Here is a 16,765-nt window from a genome sequence, read left to right as displayed (position 1 = left end):
CTGTACGTAGCAGAGTGTACTGTACATTGCTGCTGTTATACTACCCAAGACATGTTTAGTATATCATCTTTGATTTATAAAGAGATTGTTCTTTTTTCTTGCCTGTTATTTATCTTTCAAGCAGCTTATTTCAAGGTATTCACTTAAATTAGGATACAGTACTCCTAGACTGCACACTTGGTTCATGTGCTTTTTGTGTTTTCAGTCTCCGTTAGAATATCTTAATAGAAATGTTTCCGTGGTGCTTTTCTTCTGATTACAAGAGAAAGAGAAGTCTCCTCAGATCATCCCTGAGAACCTTTGTGTCTGAAGCAGAATGAAAAAGAGGTTTCCAGATGTGTCTTCCATTTATATTGCCCAATAGTTAGAGGAAATAGAACATCTCTGGGTCCCCAACAGACGTCACTGGCTCCACAACCAGTAGAATTCTCATCAATTCATTTTCCCTTGAAGAATCTCTTCAAGGTTCTCTTGAGCTTTTTCTTCAAACAACTGTTGAAACACCAGGTGGAAGCAAAAAGATTTATATGCAGAAGTTCTTTCCTGTCTCACCACAGTTCTTAGTACTGATGGTATCCACAACATGCCTCTGCTGGGTGGCAACAGGCCTAAATACCACTCAGTTCCTGCAGCAAGAGTAGCCCATTCCTAATGCTAATAGAACAGGACTTTGCACTTCTGACTGTGTAGGGGTTTTTGTACACTGTGCAGCAACTGGGACTAGCTGTCCTCCCACTCTCACCAAAACCACTAGAAACACTTGTGTTACTCTAAACTCTTCTGCCAACATTATCCAAGGAAAGAAGATTAGACCCACCTGTACTGTTGAAATGCTCATTAAATTCCAGCATCCTGATTCAGACTATTCTTTTTTTCTAGGAGCACTGCTGGAAAAAAATTAAAAGTTTGCAAGTTCATTCTGATGACATGCATAACTGGTAGTTAACAGCTGATTCTTTAAAAGGATGATTTCTTCAATAACTTCGGACAGCATATTAACATTGAGGATATGACTTGGTCACTCTTTTGCTGAAGTCTGAACAAGATCAGTTAGAAAGACATTAGCTTTCACTAATGAAAGAAGTTAGCTGCCACTGGTTCTTTTGCTTTAGCTATAGCTGACAAGGATCTGCATCTCACTTCGATTTTCACTAGCAGTTTACTTAAGAGTACCCTGTATGCTTTAGATACTAGATATGTGATGTCTTCCCTCTCTAAACCTGTAGTTCTCAAACATTTACTTTACAAACTTTCCCCAAACTTTTACATTACATCTCATTGTTACAAAACTTGATTAGGAGGAAGATCTTGCTTACTGCTACAATCAACCATGACCACTGTTTACTCTAGAGACACTACACTTCCTATCATTAAAGCTTGGACATGGAAACATAGCTATCACAGTGCTTTGAGGGGCAGAGCTGCTGCTCCATCTGTGTATCTCATTTTTAACATTGGTGTGCCTCACTAGTAGGCATGCTTCAGGAGGTAGAGATCATTGCTTCAAGTTATCAAATCAGTGGGGAGGTCAACTCAGGTTGGAGGATTAGGATTTTATGTGTGGTGGAGGACTTTATTTTACTCTAGGGCTTTTAATTAAAAATAAATTAGCCCCTGAATAATTGCAGTGGATTTTTTGGAGCACTTCCTAATCCTTGCAGAACTTCCAGAAAGTAGCACTTCCAATGGGAGAGCACAATCTAGTAGCGTTGCACTTTGCAGCTCTCAGTCCGCTTCTAGTATCTGTGACGTCCAGCCATTTCTCACATAACTCCCTTTAACCATCTGTGAAATCCAGCTATTGCTTACAGCACTGTCTGTGACTGGTGTCAGCTTCTCACACTCTTATCTGTCACGTCCAGCAGTTTCCCATGTCATGTCCAATAGTTTCTCACATCCTCTTCAGTTAGCTTAACCTCAGGCCAGGGTCTAGTCATCGGCCTCCACCCTTAACACCCTTAACATATATTTATACCTCAGCTTTTTTAAATTTAATGTTCTTCATATCAAACAAATTTTACATTACAATGTTATGGTAAAAAAAAAAAAAAATGGTTTTCCATCTGAACCAGACACAGAAGAATTCTATCAGGCTACTCTCCTGCCTCTACTAGCTTTGTAATATTTTTCATTATAGGCCTCAGAAGTGCCTTGGGGTTCCAAGTCTTTAAATCACTAGCTAATCTGTTTAATATCCTGGTATACATGATATGTGATATTTTTTATTTATATAGTGTATGTTTAATGTATAGAGTGAGACAGATTTTAAGTAGAATAGGGGAAGAGTCAGAGGCAGGTGAGCCACGTGTCAAAGCATGAAAAAGAGAAAGAGACATTTGGGGAAGCACAGAAAGGAGGAAGGAGGTGCAATGGGAAGAATATATTGAAAAAGACAGAATAAGAACCAATTAAAAATGCACACCCTCCAAAAGTACAAGATCCCTTGACAGTGTGGTTTTCATTGGCACAACCTGAAAAACTTGCCAGCTGATACCTAAATTTCTTGATTTTGCTTTGATCAGGAGATAATTTTTGCTATGATCAGTACTTAAAATATGGAAAAGATGAAGGCTAAGGCAATAATCATAAGGTACTTCCATTTCATATGAACAGAAGTCACCCCAAAATGATTAACTTCTCCGGAAGCTTGCTACTACAAAAAAGAGAGGAGGCAGCAGTGCAAAAGATTCATGATCAGTTTCATACTCTACTTAGAAGACATACAAATTAAACCACAGGGAGGGCACAGTTCTTGCACTTCTTTCTAGTAGATCCAGTGTAGTCTTTCAGAGGTAGGATGCAGAAGTTTAGTTCTCTAATTTGGGAAATCTGTATATTTTATCTGTTAATCCTATCTCTTTCCCAGATTTCAGATGAATGTCTATAGGGCTTTTTTGGTTTTTATAGATTACTTTCTCATTTGAATATGGGTTTCTAGTTCTGCCTTTCTCTTCTTTTAAGCTTCTTTTTCATTCCTGTTGATCTGGGAGCATAAATTAAAAATATATAACATTATAATATAATTGCATAAAGAAACCTCTTTTAAAAAAAAAGTTATATCAGACTATCCAGTCTTAATTTTCACCTGCCTCACTGACACATGGAATTGTTTTGAAACCATAATTGTGTCTCTAGGTGTCTAGACAATCATGATTCTTACACCAGTTCCTGACACATAAGAAAAATGCCTTTTCTTTCTTTGTGTGCCACTACTTTACTCATTGTCTGTTTCTGTGAAAGGAATGAACCCAGGGTCCTCTGGAACAGATGGTGTTTGAATACTTCATTGTGATGGCATCCTAACTTAAAAGGATGAAAAAAATAGAACTTGTTTTTAAGATTATATAGAAACTGAAACTAGTTTTTCCAAACTTGGGAATGTTTAACTTTATATACTTGGTACCTGATTTCCTAGGGTTTGGGAAAGCTTGAGAAAATAAAAAAAAAATACATCAGATATTATACATTATCTTCATAAATGGTATTGAGTGGGCACATGCAGACAGAGCACAACGGCTTGCTCCTGCCAGGAATACTCCTGCCATAGGTACTATTGTGCTGCAGGACGTTTTCATCTGTTTCTCCCTGGCAGTGTAACTATTTCTGTCATTAGGCAGCAGACTACCTCAAAATACACCACCCTAGAGCATCAAAATGCAACACAGTATATCACAGTCATCCCATAAACTGTGGGATTGAAGATACCTAGTAATTTAGATCATTTTTCTGTGCAAGAGGAAAAAAACAAACAGTGCAGTCTGCAGAAATATGGTAGAGCAAAGAGCTGAGCAAATTAATTATCTATTATTAAAACCTGATAAATTTTTAAAAAGAGCAGGATACCCTGCTCTTTATAAAAGAACTGGAAAAATCCAAAATAAGAAACATGAAGGTTGAAAAGAGAGAAACTACTTTGCTGCCTCTCTTGACCACCCACCTATTTAAAAAAATACTTAAAACTGTGTTTCTGGGGGCTCAAAAAGTCATCGTCTCTATGTGATCTAAGCCTTCATCTGGCGTGTGAGCTGACACATAGCAGTGCACCTTTAATTACCATTTCTGCAGCTGTGGTATCCCTGAATGTTAAGAAAAGTCTGGTTCTCATTGGGAGATGGCAAATTAATACTCAAAAGTATCAACTGTATGGAACATTAATAAGAATCTAAGGTGGCTTGAGGCCAGGCTACAGATCACTGTGAGACTTACACAAGAGTTAAAGATTAGTGCTTCGAGTCCTGTGATTAGCATGTAAAAAATATGATAATGGTGTGTTTCCATCAGGATGGATTCTTTTTCACAGGTCTGCCATATTAAAGGGAATTTTGAGTAGAGCATGACTCTCCCAGACAAATGTAGACTACCCCACACTGCTGTCATGAAAGGTGTATGTATTGCTTTTTGCTTCATTAGCAGCGGTAACAATTTTGTGCTCAAAACTCAGAAGTGTCTGGAGGATTATCTCAACAAAAATAGGGAAAATATGAGAACTGTTTGTTATTAAAGTGTTGATAAACATTTGATGTTTTTGTTTTAGGTTCTAATTTCAAATTGTAAATAAAAGAAAGCATTAACAATTAAGTATTGATGCAAAGCATTTCTCATTCATGAAAAAGAATTTTATATAACAAAAATAATAAAAAATATAAATAATTATGTAAAATGCTTTGAGAGAAGGAGAATTACAGGAATAATTAGACTGGAGAAAGAGGCATGCATAGAACTGATGACAGTATGGATGAATTCAGGATTTTGCAATATTCAAGTGTCACAACTATAAATTGGACAAAACCCCAAGTAAGTATATTTTTCTGGAAGATGAAACTCAGGAGAATGGAAGGTCTTAGTTTTAGAATGCTGATAATGCAAATATTTTGTCTGTTACTTAGAAAATGGCAAGGCTTTCCTTTCAGATATGTTCTTTCTGGCTGAAAAGCATAAATGTGACTACACAAAAATAGCTGGAAAGTGATGCTCATTTTCTTTAACAGAATTAAAGGTATTGTGTGGCCACAAATATTTGCTGCCTTAGGTTGACTCATACTCTCTATGAACTTAAGCTTAGAATTGCAAAAAATCTGGCTAAAATCTAGTCTGGGAAATATATTTGTTTATTCCTTCCCTGCTTAAGATAGAGTTCACTGTGGTTCTCACAGTCATATTTGCTAAAAAAACCTCTAGTGTTGGTTATTCTACAGCTTTCTGTAGCAGTCTGAGTGCTTAACTGTGTTTGCCACTAAAAAGTTCTTCCTCACATAAGCTAAATAGTCTGTGTTGTAATTTTATTATTTCTTTTCCTACCACCATGCACATAAAAAGTGATGATTACTTTTTTCCTCTTCCTTCAAAGCAAACTAACTTTTCTTTGTTGTGCTACAAACATATTTACAGAAAGTTTTCTTCATTACCTCTTGTGTCCATTCCATACTTTGCCCAGGCCTTTTTTATTTTATCTTCCTTCTGGTTTTTGTATTCCTCTTGTGCTTGACCTCCTAATTAATTCATGAGTTAAATAAGTTCATCTCTTAGTTTAGTAAGTCTCTTCCTGTCCTTGCTTTGCATCGCTGCTTGCAGCTTTTACCCTGGCATAAGTTTCTTAGGAATTACCCTAATTTTAGCATTCCCACCCACTTACTTCCTTGCTAGATAGGACTTTTCTGCTGTGTTTCTTTCCCCAAGAAGTGTTTGGGGTGTTAAAAGCTCATGTTACTTGGGCAATTCTCATAGTTACTGAAGAAACATCTTGTGTCTAGCATGTTGATTGTCTGTGGCACATTGCTACTCCTCCATTCTGGACTTCAGTGCAGTATATCCATGTACACTTCACTTCTGCCTGCCTTAGGTTCTTGTCCAGGTCATTGCTGTTTATGCTTCCTCGTGGGTTCCTGTCATTAATCTCTCCTGACTCTAATTTAAAACCTTCATAACAGGTTTAGCAAGCTGACTGACATGCAGGGGCTCTTCCCTCTCCAAAGAGATTAATTCTCTCCTTGAACAACAGTTTAAAAAATAGACCTTTTTGCTATCAGAGAAAGTCCTTCTATCATTTGTCTGCCAAGAAAGGCAGTCATTTCCTGGGATTGCCTCCGTGTCTGCTGGGCCTTTGCCCTCAGCTAGAGGGACCAGGTGTAACACAACTTTTCTCTCCTGCTCACCTACTCCTGCAGTCACTACTTGTCTTCTGCCTCATATCTGGTGAGCGGCAGGAGGATAGTAGCCTGGTTCAGTATGCTTTTGTTAGCATCTGGCTTCAGTCTCCTGGCAAGCCACGCAAGTACCAAACGTTCACAGGTGCACTTCCTATCTACCTTGCTTGATTTGCTCAATTAAGACTTAGAGACCCTCAGTATCAGGCCTGAACTTAACTCTAGGACCGTTGATCCACAGTGTTTGGTGAAGTCCACAAGGGCTTTGGGTTCCACGGGGAGTCCAAACTTTATCTGCACAGGTCTCAAGTCTCATTGCTGTTGGCACTGTTAGTTTTTTCTGTACCTAACCAATTCAGAGTTTTGCATTTTGGGACTACAGCAGTGGCTGAATAACAAGCCAATCTGGTCACAAACGGGACAGTCTTCAGTGGATTTGTAACTAAACCTGCTACCTCACTGTTGCTCTGTAGTGTTCATCACATGCCAAAACTGATACTGATCCTCTGTGGCTAAATAAACTAAGGCCATAAGAGGCTTACATCCTCTGCTAATGATTAGTGATGACTCCAGAGATCCTGGCCTTTCTGAATGCCATACAGCAGAGGAAACACCGTTTCTGGTACTGCAACACAGGTACCATTAAAAGAAGAATGACAAACAGCATTTCTCTGTGCTTTTTTAGCAGTTGATCACATCCATATACAGTTTTTCTTCAAGAAAGTTCTTTTCTGTGCCTTGAAAGATCTTATGCTAAGTCCTTTAAACTTAACTTTCATCTCATTGACTTTCTCTGCAATGGTAGTCAAAAAGTTCCCTAGAAGAGAGCATGAGTGCTCAGAGACTCCTCACACGTACAAGGAGATGATTTCTTAGGAACAATAGTTCTTCAAGGAAAAGTTCTTCTGAAAATCCTCCTTTCAACTTCTGTCCTTCTTTTATCTTCTATTTCAATTTTTGAAATAAGTGGGAAGGAGGAAAGAAACTTAAATTATTTTTAGGTTCTGTTTTTATGTCAGTCTCTGAATGTTCTTTCAGTTTTTAGCTTTTAAATACAGACTTGATTATAGAATAGACAGGCTCAGAAATGAAGCTGTTCCTACAGGTGACAAACCTTGACCCATACGCACTGTCTGGTGACACCCACATTTCCTGCCTACAGCCCACCAGATCAAAGCAAACCCCATCTAAGGAGCAGCTGGGAATGTGCTGCTGCCATCAGAACAACTCAGACAGACACAAGTTGCTCTTCTTCCCAAGGGCTCCTCAGGCTGTGGCTTAGATGTGTTGTTCTTGTGGCAGCAGCCTGCTCCCCACTGGAGGGTCTCAGGCCTTTTGCATCCTTCAACATGTGCCTGTCCTATGAGAGATGGGATGTAGAAAATTTCAGAATAATAAATCCAGTGTGTACTCCTGTCCCTGGGAGAAGCAAAGACAATGCTTGGAGACGGCCGAGTTGCTTGAGTGGGCTACATGCAGCCCATGCTCAGTCATTTTGAACACTTGTGCATTGATTATAAACACCAGATATCAAGCAGAAGTTACTTGTAGTCTCTTTCCTAAAGATAAATAGCCACACTGTCTTCACCAACCACCTTGAGATCGTACATCTTTATTTTGTATTTACTTGCCACATTCTGTATCTTTTTGTGGAGTTACTTGAAAGGGAAACAGTAATAGACGTTTAAGTGATGGCACATTAAATTCTTTATATATGCAAATAGGGAGAAAATTAACATTGTATGTAGGCAGCTGCATGTGGCTTTTGGTTTTTAGCTGAATTGCAAATTGGCTTTGGTAATTCATTTGCATAAAATTTTAAATGTACATTAAACAAATTACAGTATGATATTATTTAATATTCATGTGCATTTAATTAGGGTATTCTATCAGCTAATCTTAGTGTGTTTTATTTAGCAAGGTGAAGTGAGGTTGAAGTGTTTGAAAGCTCTTCAGAGTCTGTATACCAACAGAGAGTTATTTCCAAAACTGGAGCTGTTCACTAATAGATTCAAGGTAAGAGGATTACAATTTTTGGAAGGAGTACAGAAAATAAAAGTATCATCTATCTCATCCTGTTGCGGTGTTTGAGTCATGTATATTAAATGCAAAAATAAACTCATTTGTTTGTGACAAGGGTTGTAACTGCAGTAGTAAAACTGTATTACTGAATGCTGAGATTAAGCCGAATTCATCTTACAGTGTTTATCTTGTAAGATTTGTCAGGCTTGGCCAGGATGATTATTTATCTGTTTGTGTTATTGATAGTTTATATATTGTCATTATTCAGTCTGCTAGTACTTATTTAATTTTAGATTTATTGAATTGTAAGGGCGTGTACTGGGCGTTTCACACAATCTAAAATACATCTGAAAGTAACAACCTGTAACAAAAGATTGTTTATAAGACAGCTTTTTAGTTGAATATGTTCTTGTGTTTGGAGGAAGAGATACTTTGATCTGCATCATGATATTCTACACAGTGAAATACCTTGCTGCACAACAGGAGTTTACATTGTGCTTTTAGACAAACCCCTGAGCATAATTGTCCTGTTTAGGAGATAAGTACTGGAGGAGTATAATTCATGCAGTTTCTTACTAGCACAAACACACTGACTCTTTGTTTAATATCTTGATGAGAATGTCGCAGTTAATTCACTTTGTGGCATGACTGCTTTACTTCACAAGTATCTGGAGAGATTAGTATAGAAATACCATCATTGCTTCTGTTTGGATGCTCTGTGAAGAAAGCTTTCAGGCACTGTCACCATGTCAGTTGGCAACTTTTACCCTCCAAGGAAAGACTAATTTTATTTATTTTCGTTTAAATAATGATTATAATGCTGATGCCAAATTCTGTGTAGAAGAGAAGTGGAGATGACTGATCTATTTTCATTTAAATCATGATTATAATGCCAAAGGAAAATTCTCTTTAGAAAAGAAGTAGAGATTTAAATACTCATAAATACCTACTGTATTTCTCACTGTAGATTTTATATTGCTTCCCTGGTTTTGTCTGTCATTGCAGTTAATATTAACTCTTCCAGTTTGATCTAGGAAAGCACAAAATAGAGAAAACTTGTCATATATTCCCTGTATGTAAACAATGCATAAAAACATAAAGGTAATCAGCCTTTTACCACATTCACTTGAGATGGAGAAAAAAGATGCTTAAACTGCAGTAAAGTCTAGCCATTAAGGAAGGCTTTTTGTCCAAAATGATAGTTACATAATAGAACAGACTCTTTATTAATAATCTGCCCTTACAAATCTCAAATGAAGAAGGTTAAATAAATATGTCAGGAATGAACTTGGTATGGTTGACTTTAGGAGATGAAACTAGATCATTTTGTGAGATCACTTGAGCACCTGTATTCTTCTAATGTTATAAAGTCAGTTTCTGGGACTATTGCAGTAAAGACAAGTTTCCTGTCATCAAAGAGTACCTGGCAAACAGGTTCAGACCTCAGACTACTTCTGTAATGCCTCCGTAAGTTTGGTTTGCTTATCATCTCAGGACAACCAGAAATACTGGTTAACTCTTGAGAAAAGAGAACCCTCCAACCCTGCTGTTTTTCTTGTTCTATCTGTGCAGACTTACAGATTTATTTATATTTGCTCCTTCTGTAATTCGATTTATTTTGAAATAGGCCACTAAAACTCTCATGGTCTCTATATCTGCTTCTCTTTACTAGAAAATGTGCTGGATGCTTCTCTCTTAGCCTCCTATAATTTGTAAGAGAAAATGCTGCTTTGAATCTGAACCTGTCCCATCCATCAGCAAAAATTTTCAAGACGATTGGAGGCACTTTGGGAAATAGTTACTCAATAATGTACTTCAAAAAACTACAGGAACATGAAACCTCTAAATATTTCCTCCTGGCTTTTTCAGGGTATAGACAATTTTCTTTGTTAGAAGAAGTTAGGTTAGCCTGTGCATTTCTTCTTGGTTTAGAATGACACAAGGAATTTTCATTTCTGTCAAAAAGATTCAGACAAAAGGGAACCCTGTTAGGAATCCTCGTCTTCAGTTCTATTAAAGCTGTTTTTACTACAGAAATCTGTATCATTATGAAATAAATTAGAGAAAAAAAGTGAGTTCAAAGTCTCTGTGAGCCTAGAGAACAGATATGTTTAACATGATGTTTAACATCAGCTTCAGTTTCCAGCCACATCAAGAGAACAAAAAGCTGGCACTGCCCAAATGCCTGCACTTGGATTTGCAGCTGTGCTGACAAGGATGCAGCCTTTGGCACCAGGATGGAGCAAAGTTTCAAATTAATGGGTTTTGAATCTGTGATACGTTACTTAAATGCCTCACCACCACAAGCTCTACCACCACCCCCTGAAAAATAATTGACCTAAATGCTGCTTATTTATATTTCCTCATCAGACTTCAATCGACCTGCACAGTTCAGCTGGTATTCAGCTCAATCCATTCAAACTGTCAAGAGAAATCTCTCTAGAGATCTTCTAGATGTTCAAAGTATAAATTAATTTGATCCAGAATGACTTGTACTGGGGTGTTTATATTTCACCACCTTCCAGAGCGCTGTGACAAGGATCTGACAGTGTCACTTCTCCAACGGAAAGATGTGTGTTCTTTCCAACATTTGTTTGTGTAGGTGATATGCTAGAAAATAAGCTTTGTCTGTCAAAAACAGTTTTTTCCATCAAAGAGGAGACTTCTGTTTTCCATCAAGAATTCCTGTCTAATACAAACATTAACTGAAGCCATATGGGAAGGATGTGAATTAGCTCTTTTGCAGTCAGTGTCAAAGTCAAGACACCAGCAGATTTAGGTGCATCCATTTAATTCCTGTCCCTCATCCCTGACCCTTTGCAGGAGAGTGCTGTCTGCATGGCCTGAGAGGCAAAAGGAGAGAGATTTGCTCTTCAGCCAGCCTTGTTCACAGCCTAATACATAACTGCAAACTGATCTTAATAGACAGTGAAAATAAATATTTCAAGTTATATATAGAAGTCTATTCTACCACTGTACAGTAGTACAGGAAATGTTTGTCAAAGCAGATTGAGCAGCTGGGGTTTGTAACTTACTAAACCACAGAAGTTACACCTTCCGGAGGCATTAGGTGTTCAGGTCTCATTTTCAAGGATCTTGGTGCCTGGCTGGCAGGTGCCATCACACAAAGATGCTGGCACCAAGGCTGAAAATAAGAAATGATGCATCCACACTGTTTATTTTAAGCCTGATGTTTCTGGGGAAAATTGAGAGGCAAAAACAGTCTTTTTGGATAAGAAAACATTGTTGCATTAGTTGGTTTCAAAGTCCAAAATTACTCCAAATTCAGAGTACCTCTTGCTCTGTAGGCAGGAGAGAAATCCCTTCCTTTCCAGGCTTTTTTCAGAGATGTAGGAGTTTTATACTTGTGTGCTTATTTCTTCATGTGCAGCTAGTTCCCTCCTGGAGTTTAAGATATGCTTTGAGGGAGTATATGAAATTCCACTGAAACTTTTAAGATCAATATTTCTGGCTGTTCCTTCTCTTGATTTTGTTGTTGTTCTTTGGCCAGGACCTTAGGAAAAAATGACAGCAATTTTTTTTTCTCGTCCATACACAGAATTTCCTGTTTCGAAAGTTATTTCACTGTTTGAGTCTCTTAAAGGACTTCTCACGGTCTCTAAAACTGTCTAGGTATAACAGTTAAATGCATCAAATTTCCCAGGAAATTGATGGTGATTTAGAGGTGCATTCAGTCATAGTGACACAATGTATCTCTACAGACCTAGTTTCGTTGAAAGGTAACACTTGAGACAGCCACAATGCATTCTTTACATAATATTCCTAAAATCTAATATTGAAGTAAGCATCAGTTGCTTGATATTCACCTTCAGCGTTTAAGTGCCTGGAATAGTAGAGAAAAGAGTGAACACCTTTATTTTGTCCTGATTTGTTCTTGGTGACTTTTGCTGTTGTTTCCTAACACATCCCTTGTTTCTTTTCCTGTCCCTCACTTCTATTTTTTCACATCCCAAAATGTCATATAGTACCTAGTCCTTCCTGAAGCAGGTCAAGCCAGAAGGATCAAGTTTTATTTTCAGATGGCCCAATTTCTTGTCATTAAATTGCTCAGTCAAGCAAAAAACATCAACACATATTGCATTTTTATGGATGGATAGAAATTCTCCCCAGATAGGGAGGACAACATACACTAATCACATCTATTTTTGGTTGCCAGTAAGCAAGCTGGAACTAAGGAGAAAGAAACCCTAAGGAGACTTCTTATAACTGCAGGGTCCTTAGAAGTTATAAAATCATTACTTTAGATTGGAAAGTGGTCTGTTTGTCTCCACTAGAAAGAGTATAGGAAAATACAAAGCCAAAACACAGAACTTCCCACTTTCCTGTGGAGGGTCTGTAGTGTAATTCTTGAGATCAGCTTCAAACCTTAAGACGTAGCCAGATATGAAGGCCACAACTTTATAGGCAATATGCAGATGCATATATTCAGGGGTGATTTTCTTCACAGTATTTCCGAATATGCATATATGCAGCATTCATTGCTCTGAAATTATTTGTTTTCAGGGGAATGAAGCAGGGCAATTTTTCTGCTGCCATCCAACCCAAGTACATTCCTTTTCAGGAAAGAACTGTTAAGTAAGACCAGTCCAGAACAGTGCTTTAATTCCAAATTCTCCTTGCTTGTTCTCTGGAAAACAGACAAGGATAAGGACTGTTTGTTAAGCACTTGTTCTCATTCCTGTGTAATTGCCTATTTTTTCATTGTGCATATAGCATACAGCTTCCTAAGATGTACATTAAATGGTTGAATAATATTAAAGGGCTTTCACGTGTCTAGTTGAAAGATCTTTCTCCCCAAGATAATTTATTTTGTAATCTATAGAATTCTTCATCTGATAGCTGTTTGTGTGTTTCTGTTTTGTCACTGTAATAAAATTCCTTTTCAGGATCGCATTGTATCAATGACACTGGATAAGGAATATGATGTCGCTGTGGAAGCCATTCGATTAGTCACGCTAATACTTCAGTGAGTATTTTTCAAAACCAGTATATTCCCTTTGAAAGTTACCTAAGCCAGTAATATTTAATTGACTTGATTTCTTTGCTTGTGTAATGACGTGAATCTGTTACTTTATACTTAGTATGACTTGTGTAATGACGTGAATCTGTTACTTTATACTTAGTATGAAGTCGAACAAAATATGTAATAATATGGTCATGAAGCTAAATAAGATACTCCATCTCTTGAAAATACAATAGGCAAATTATAAAAATGTATTGATGTATTGAGACTATTACAGCACACATTGTTGTGGAAGAATGCCAAAGGGCATTTATACCTTTTGCCAAGGGCAAAATGATTGTCCTCCCCAAAGCAAGTATCTGTGGGTTATATTTGCTAAAATAACTCTGGCAGTACTAAGCAAAGATCCAGTGTTATGAGATTTGATTACCTGACACAGCTGAAAAGAGAGTCCTCTGGTAAATAAGCTGACAGGGAGAAGATCCTAACTTCAGCACCTTTGTTTGGGTTATGTGGAGGTGGCAGTGGTAGCTTCAATTTTAAACACTTGGCCATGCATGAGGAGACATGCTTCCAGGCCCCCAACTTTTTCTTACAGAGATGCAGTGGCTTCCCTGAGGCAAAGATCCAGTCTAAAGATCATCCCACGCTCTGATTGTTTGAACCAGCCTGTCCACAGCAGCCTTATGAGTGTGCTGTTGGAGGAGCACTGCTAAGCTTTTATTACATATTCATTAAAACATATGTTAAAGAAAATCTGTTTTACAAACAGATGCATAGAATTTCTGCATCGTACTTTATACCCAGTGGCTCTACTTTGAAGAACGTTCTTGGACATGCAGAATTTGGATGAAAGATTAGACTAGCTTCTCCTCTTAGTAAAGCAGTCTGGACTTAATTGTTTTTATTTATGAGTCACTGTCCTTTACAGATATTACACTTGTAGTATTAGGAAGAAAGGAAATCTCATACTGTTACATTTTTAAAGTAAATATAACAAATACAATCACAAATGAGATGTAGATCACATCCGTTCCCTACATTATAAGCAATGTTTGGGAACACAGTATGATCTTAGGTCAGGAATTGTCCAGTGCACCTTTTTTTTTCTGTCCTGTTTTCTCTTTGGTTGCATGGTGAAAACAGAGCTAATGCGTTTAGCACCAGAAGAATATGGGTCACGTTGAACAGCACAGAGCAATATTCTGTCAGGTAGGAACTCCAAAAAGGTGTCATGAACAATCGTGATGGGGAATGACCAATTAAAAATTATTTGTAGTATGAACCCAAATGATGTATAGAGTCCTGATACATAAATGTTTCTGATGAATGCTGACCAAACAGAGAGGGAAATAATATCCCTGTATGCGACAGTGGTGATATTTTGATAGTAGTGATGGAATATCATTGTTCCATGGCTCATAGCATTTTTCAAGAATATTGCTGAAAAATTGAAGTTTTTCTGAGTTTCAGAAAACTTGCACACAAAATCTACCTTGAGCTCGGAAACTGCAGAAGCCCCAACTGTGTTGTTTACCCAAGACAAGGGTAAAAGGTGGCTTGTTCTTGTCAATAAAGAATTCTAGAAAATAAATTTTTCATCATCTTTTATCCAGCACAGCAGGCTATGATCAGATTCTGTTCCTTGATGTTGAAAATTAAGTCTGTATTTAGTCAGCACAGTAACTACGGTAAAAAAGTGATTGACAATTTATTGTATCAGCATTATTATAATTCTAAATGCACACAATAATTCAATCCTAAAGTGATTATGTGTTGATTTGATTGGTGGATGCACAGTGCTAGTTCTGTGTCCCCACTTTGTGGCATAATCGGGTTTAGTTTTCTACTGCCTGTGTCCAGAGTATTTCTGTGCCTTCTCCCATTGCTGAAGCAGTTTCATCGACCTGGCCTGGCCCTTTCAGCACCTAGAATTGGGAATATGCCTTCCTACTTTCCAGGCCAGCAGGGAGACACCTCCTTGCCACAGTGCACAAGAGCGCATGGACTGTCACGTGAAAAGACTTAACTTCTGAGAATGGAGTAGGACAGGAAGCTGAAACAGGTTTTCCCAGTCCCAGATCTGAATACTTTAAAAATTAAAAGCTTTGAAAGCAAACAGACATTGCGATAGAAGTCAATAAGTTTAAGCAAGCAATTAAATTTTCCTCATGTAACATTCTAGGTTTTTAGTTTAATAATGTTCAATAATCAGCGTTTGGCATCTTGCAATATATGCATTGTAGTTAGTGTGATGGTCTAAGTAATTGAACAGGGCAAGATTTGTAAGGAGTGATGACATTTTTTTCCATAATATTTTTTATATATAGATAGATAGATAGATACAACTGGGAGAAGGAAATCAGACAAACTTCCAGTCTTACAGGCCCTTTAAATATCTCTGTATTTGGAAATTGAACCAAAGATCCTTGAAGTCTGTGTTCAACCATTTAGGATTTTGTATGAAGGAAATCAATCTTGTAACTGTCAAAAGTAAGTTACGGGAGGTGAGGGGATTGAAATTAAACATTTGTTTTAGTTCAGGTGTTACTTTCTGACTTTTTCAGTGGAAGCGAAGAAGCTCTGTCAAATGAAGACTGTGAGAATGTGTATCACTTGGTATATTCAGCACACCGGCCTGTTGCAGTAGCAGCTGGAGAATTTCTTCACAAAAAGTAAGTTATCAGTTGCCCTGGAATAAGACCAGATTTGTGAATGGTTCCTAGTAGAGGTAAGATCAAAAGGCAAAGAAGCAACAGAGTGAAATATCCCAATTTAGCAAATCAGGTATTTAATTTAAACAAAGACTTATTATCTTCTTTAAATTCAAGACCTAAAGACTTCAAGAAACTGAATTTACATTTTTCTTGCTCTAGAATTCAGATAACTTTTCCTAACTCCTCAAGGGCTAAATATACAAAGGCTGCACAAACCTCTAAAGTTGGTTTAAATCCTAAAGCTTTTGCCGAATTACTGTTGCAATAATATATATAAGGCCTATACATCCTTGTTGGTCTACCTGATAGGCAGTCATCAATTTTACAAAGTTTTAAAACAGCTTATTTCAAAATTGTGAACTTGAGGGGTTTTTATGTAGTAACAATTAAGAAATTTGTTTCTAAACTCACTGACTTCCCCTGAAAGTACATTACACCATGGTTACATCTTTCATGTACCCACTATGCCAAAGGAAATGAGCCAGCTTTTCCATGGATACTAATCATACCGCATCAGTAACTACGACCATGACATTGCCACATAATAGTAAACCTTTTCATTTTAGTGTTTGCAGTTAAAAGTCTTTTAGCTGTAATTTTCTTTTTTCCCGTCATGGGTTGTGACATTAGAGTTCTTTAATATATCAGAGTGCAGTTATATAATTTTTCATGCCAAGATACACAACAGAAGAAAATCAGGTAAAAACGTCAGTTTTCCTTTGCCAGTGTTCTAATTTTCTGTGGTTTATTAGTGATTTAAAAGTCCACACTGTAACTGTAAGCTTTTATTGGTAGATTTCTGGAGTTCGTCTCTGTGATCAGGCATTACCTGTTTCAAGGAGTTAATTTACAAAATTCAGTTACATTTAGTTTCCTATATGATGTTTTAGGAAATGGTT

General features: G+C 37.4%; 1 protein-coding gene and 1 long non-coding RNA gene across 12 annotated transcripts in view; one reads left to right on the top strand and one right to left on the bottom strand.

The window, feature by feature from the left end:
• Positions 1-6,458, bottom strand: LOC126039721 (uncharacterized). Its single transcript, XR_007506390.1, has 3 exons — positions 5,406-6,458; positions 818-887; positions 1-492 (listed from the first exon to the last, which is right to left on the bottom strand). It is a non-coding gene; the product is annotated as an uncharacterized LOC126039721 (long non-coding RNA).
• The window catches only part of STAG1 (stromal antigen 1), a 203,965-nt gene that overhangs the window by 130,115 nt on the left and 57,085 nt on the right, over positions 1-16,765 (top strand). For 10 of the 11 annotated variants that reach the window (XM_049803267.1, XM_049803268.1, XM_049803266.1 and 7 more), the window contains 3 exons: positions 8,061-8,159; positions 13,073-13,152; positions 15,717-15,824. In XM_049803267.1, the coding sequence (XP_049659224.1) occupies positions 8,061-8,159; positions 13,073-13,152; positions 15,717-15,824 (287 nt within the window). The remainder of the gene's footprint in view (positions 1-8,060; positions 8,160-13,072; positions 13,153-15,716; positions 15,825-16,765) is intronic. The other variant, XM_049803271.1, reaches the window with a different exon arrangement.

The sequence above is a fragment of the Accipiter gentilis genome, chromosome 6 (genome assembly GCF_929443795.1).
Source record: "Accipiter gentilis chromosome 6, bAccGen1.1, whole genome shotgun sequence".
In the NCBI taxonomy this organism is placed as follows: Eukaryota; Metazoa; Chordata; class Aves; order Accipitriformes; family Accipitridae; genus Astur; species Astur gentilis.
Note: the sequence above shows the minus strand (reverse complement) of the source record. Positions and strands in the feature narration are given on the sequence as shown.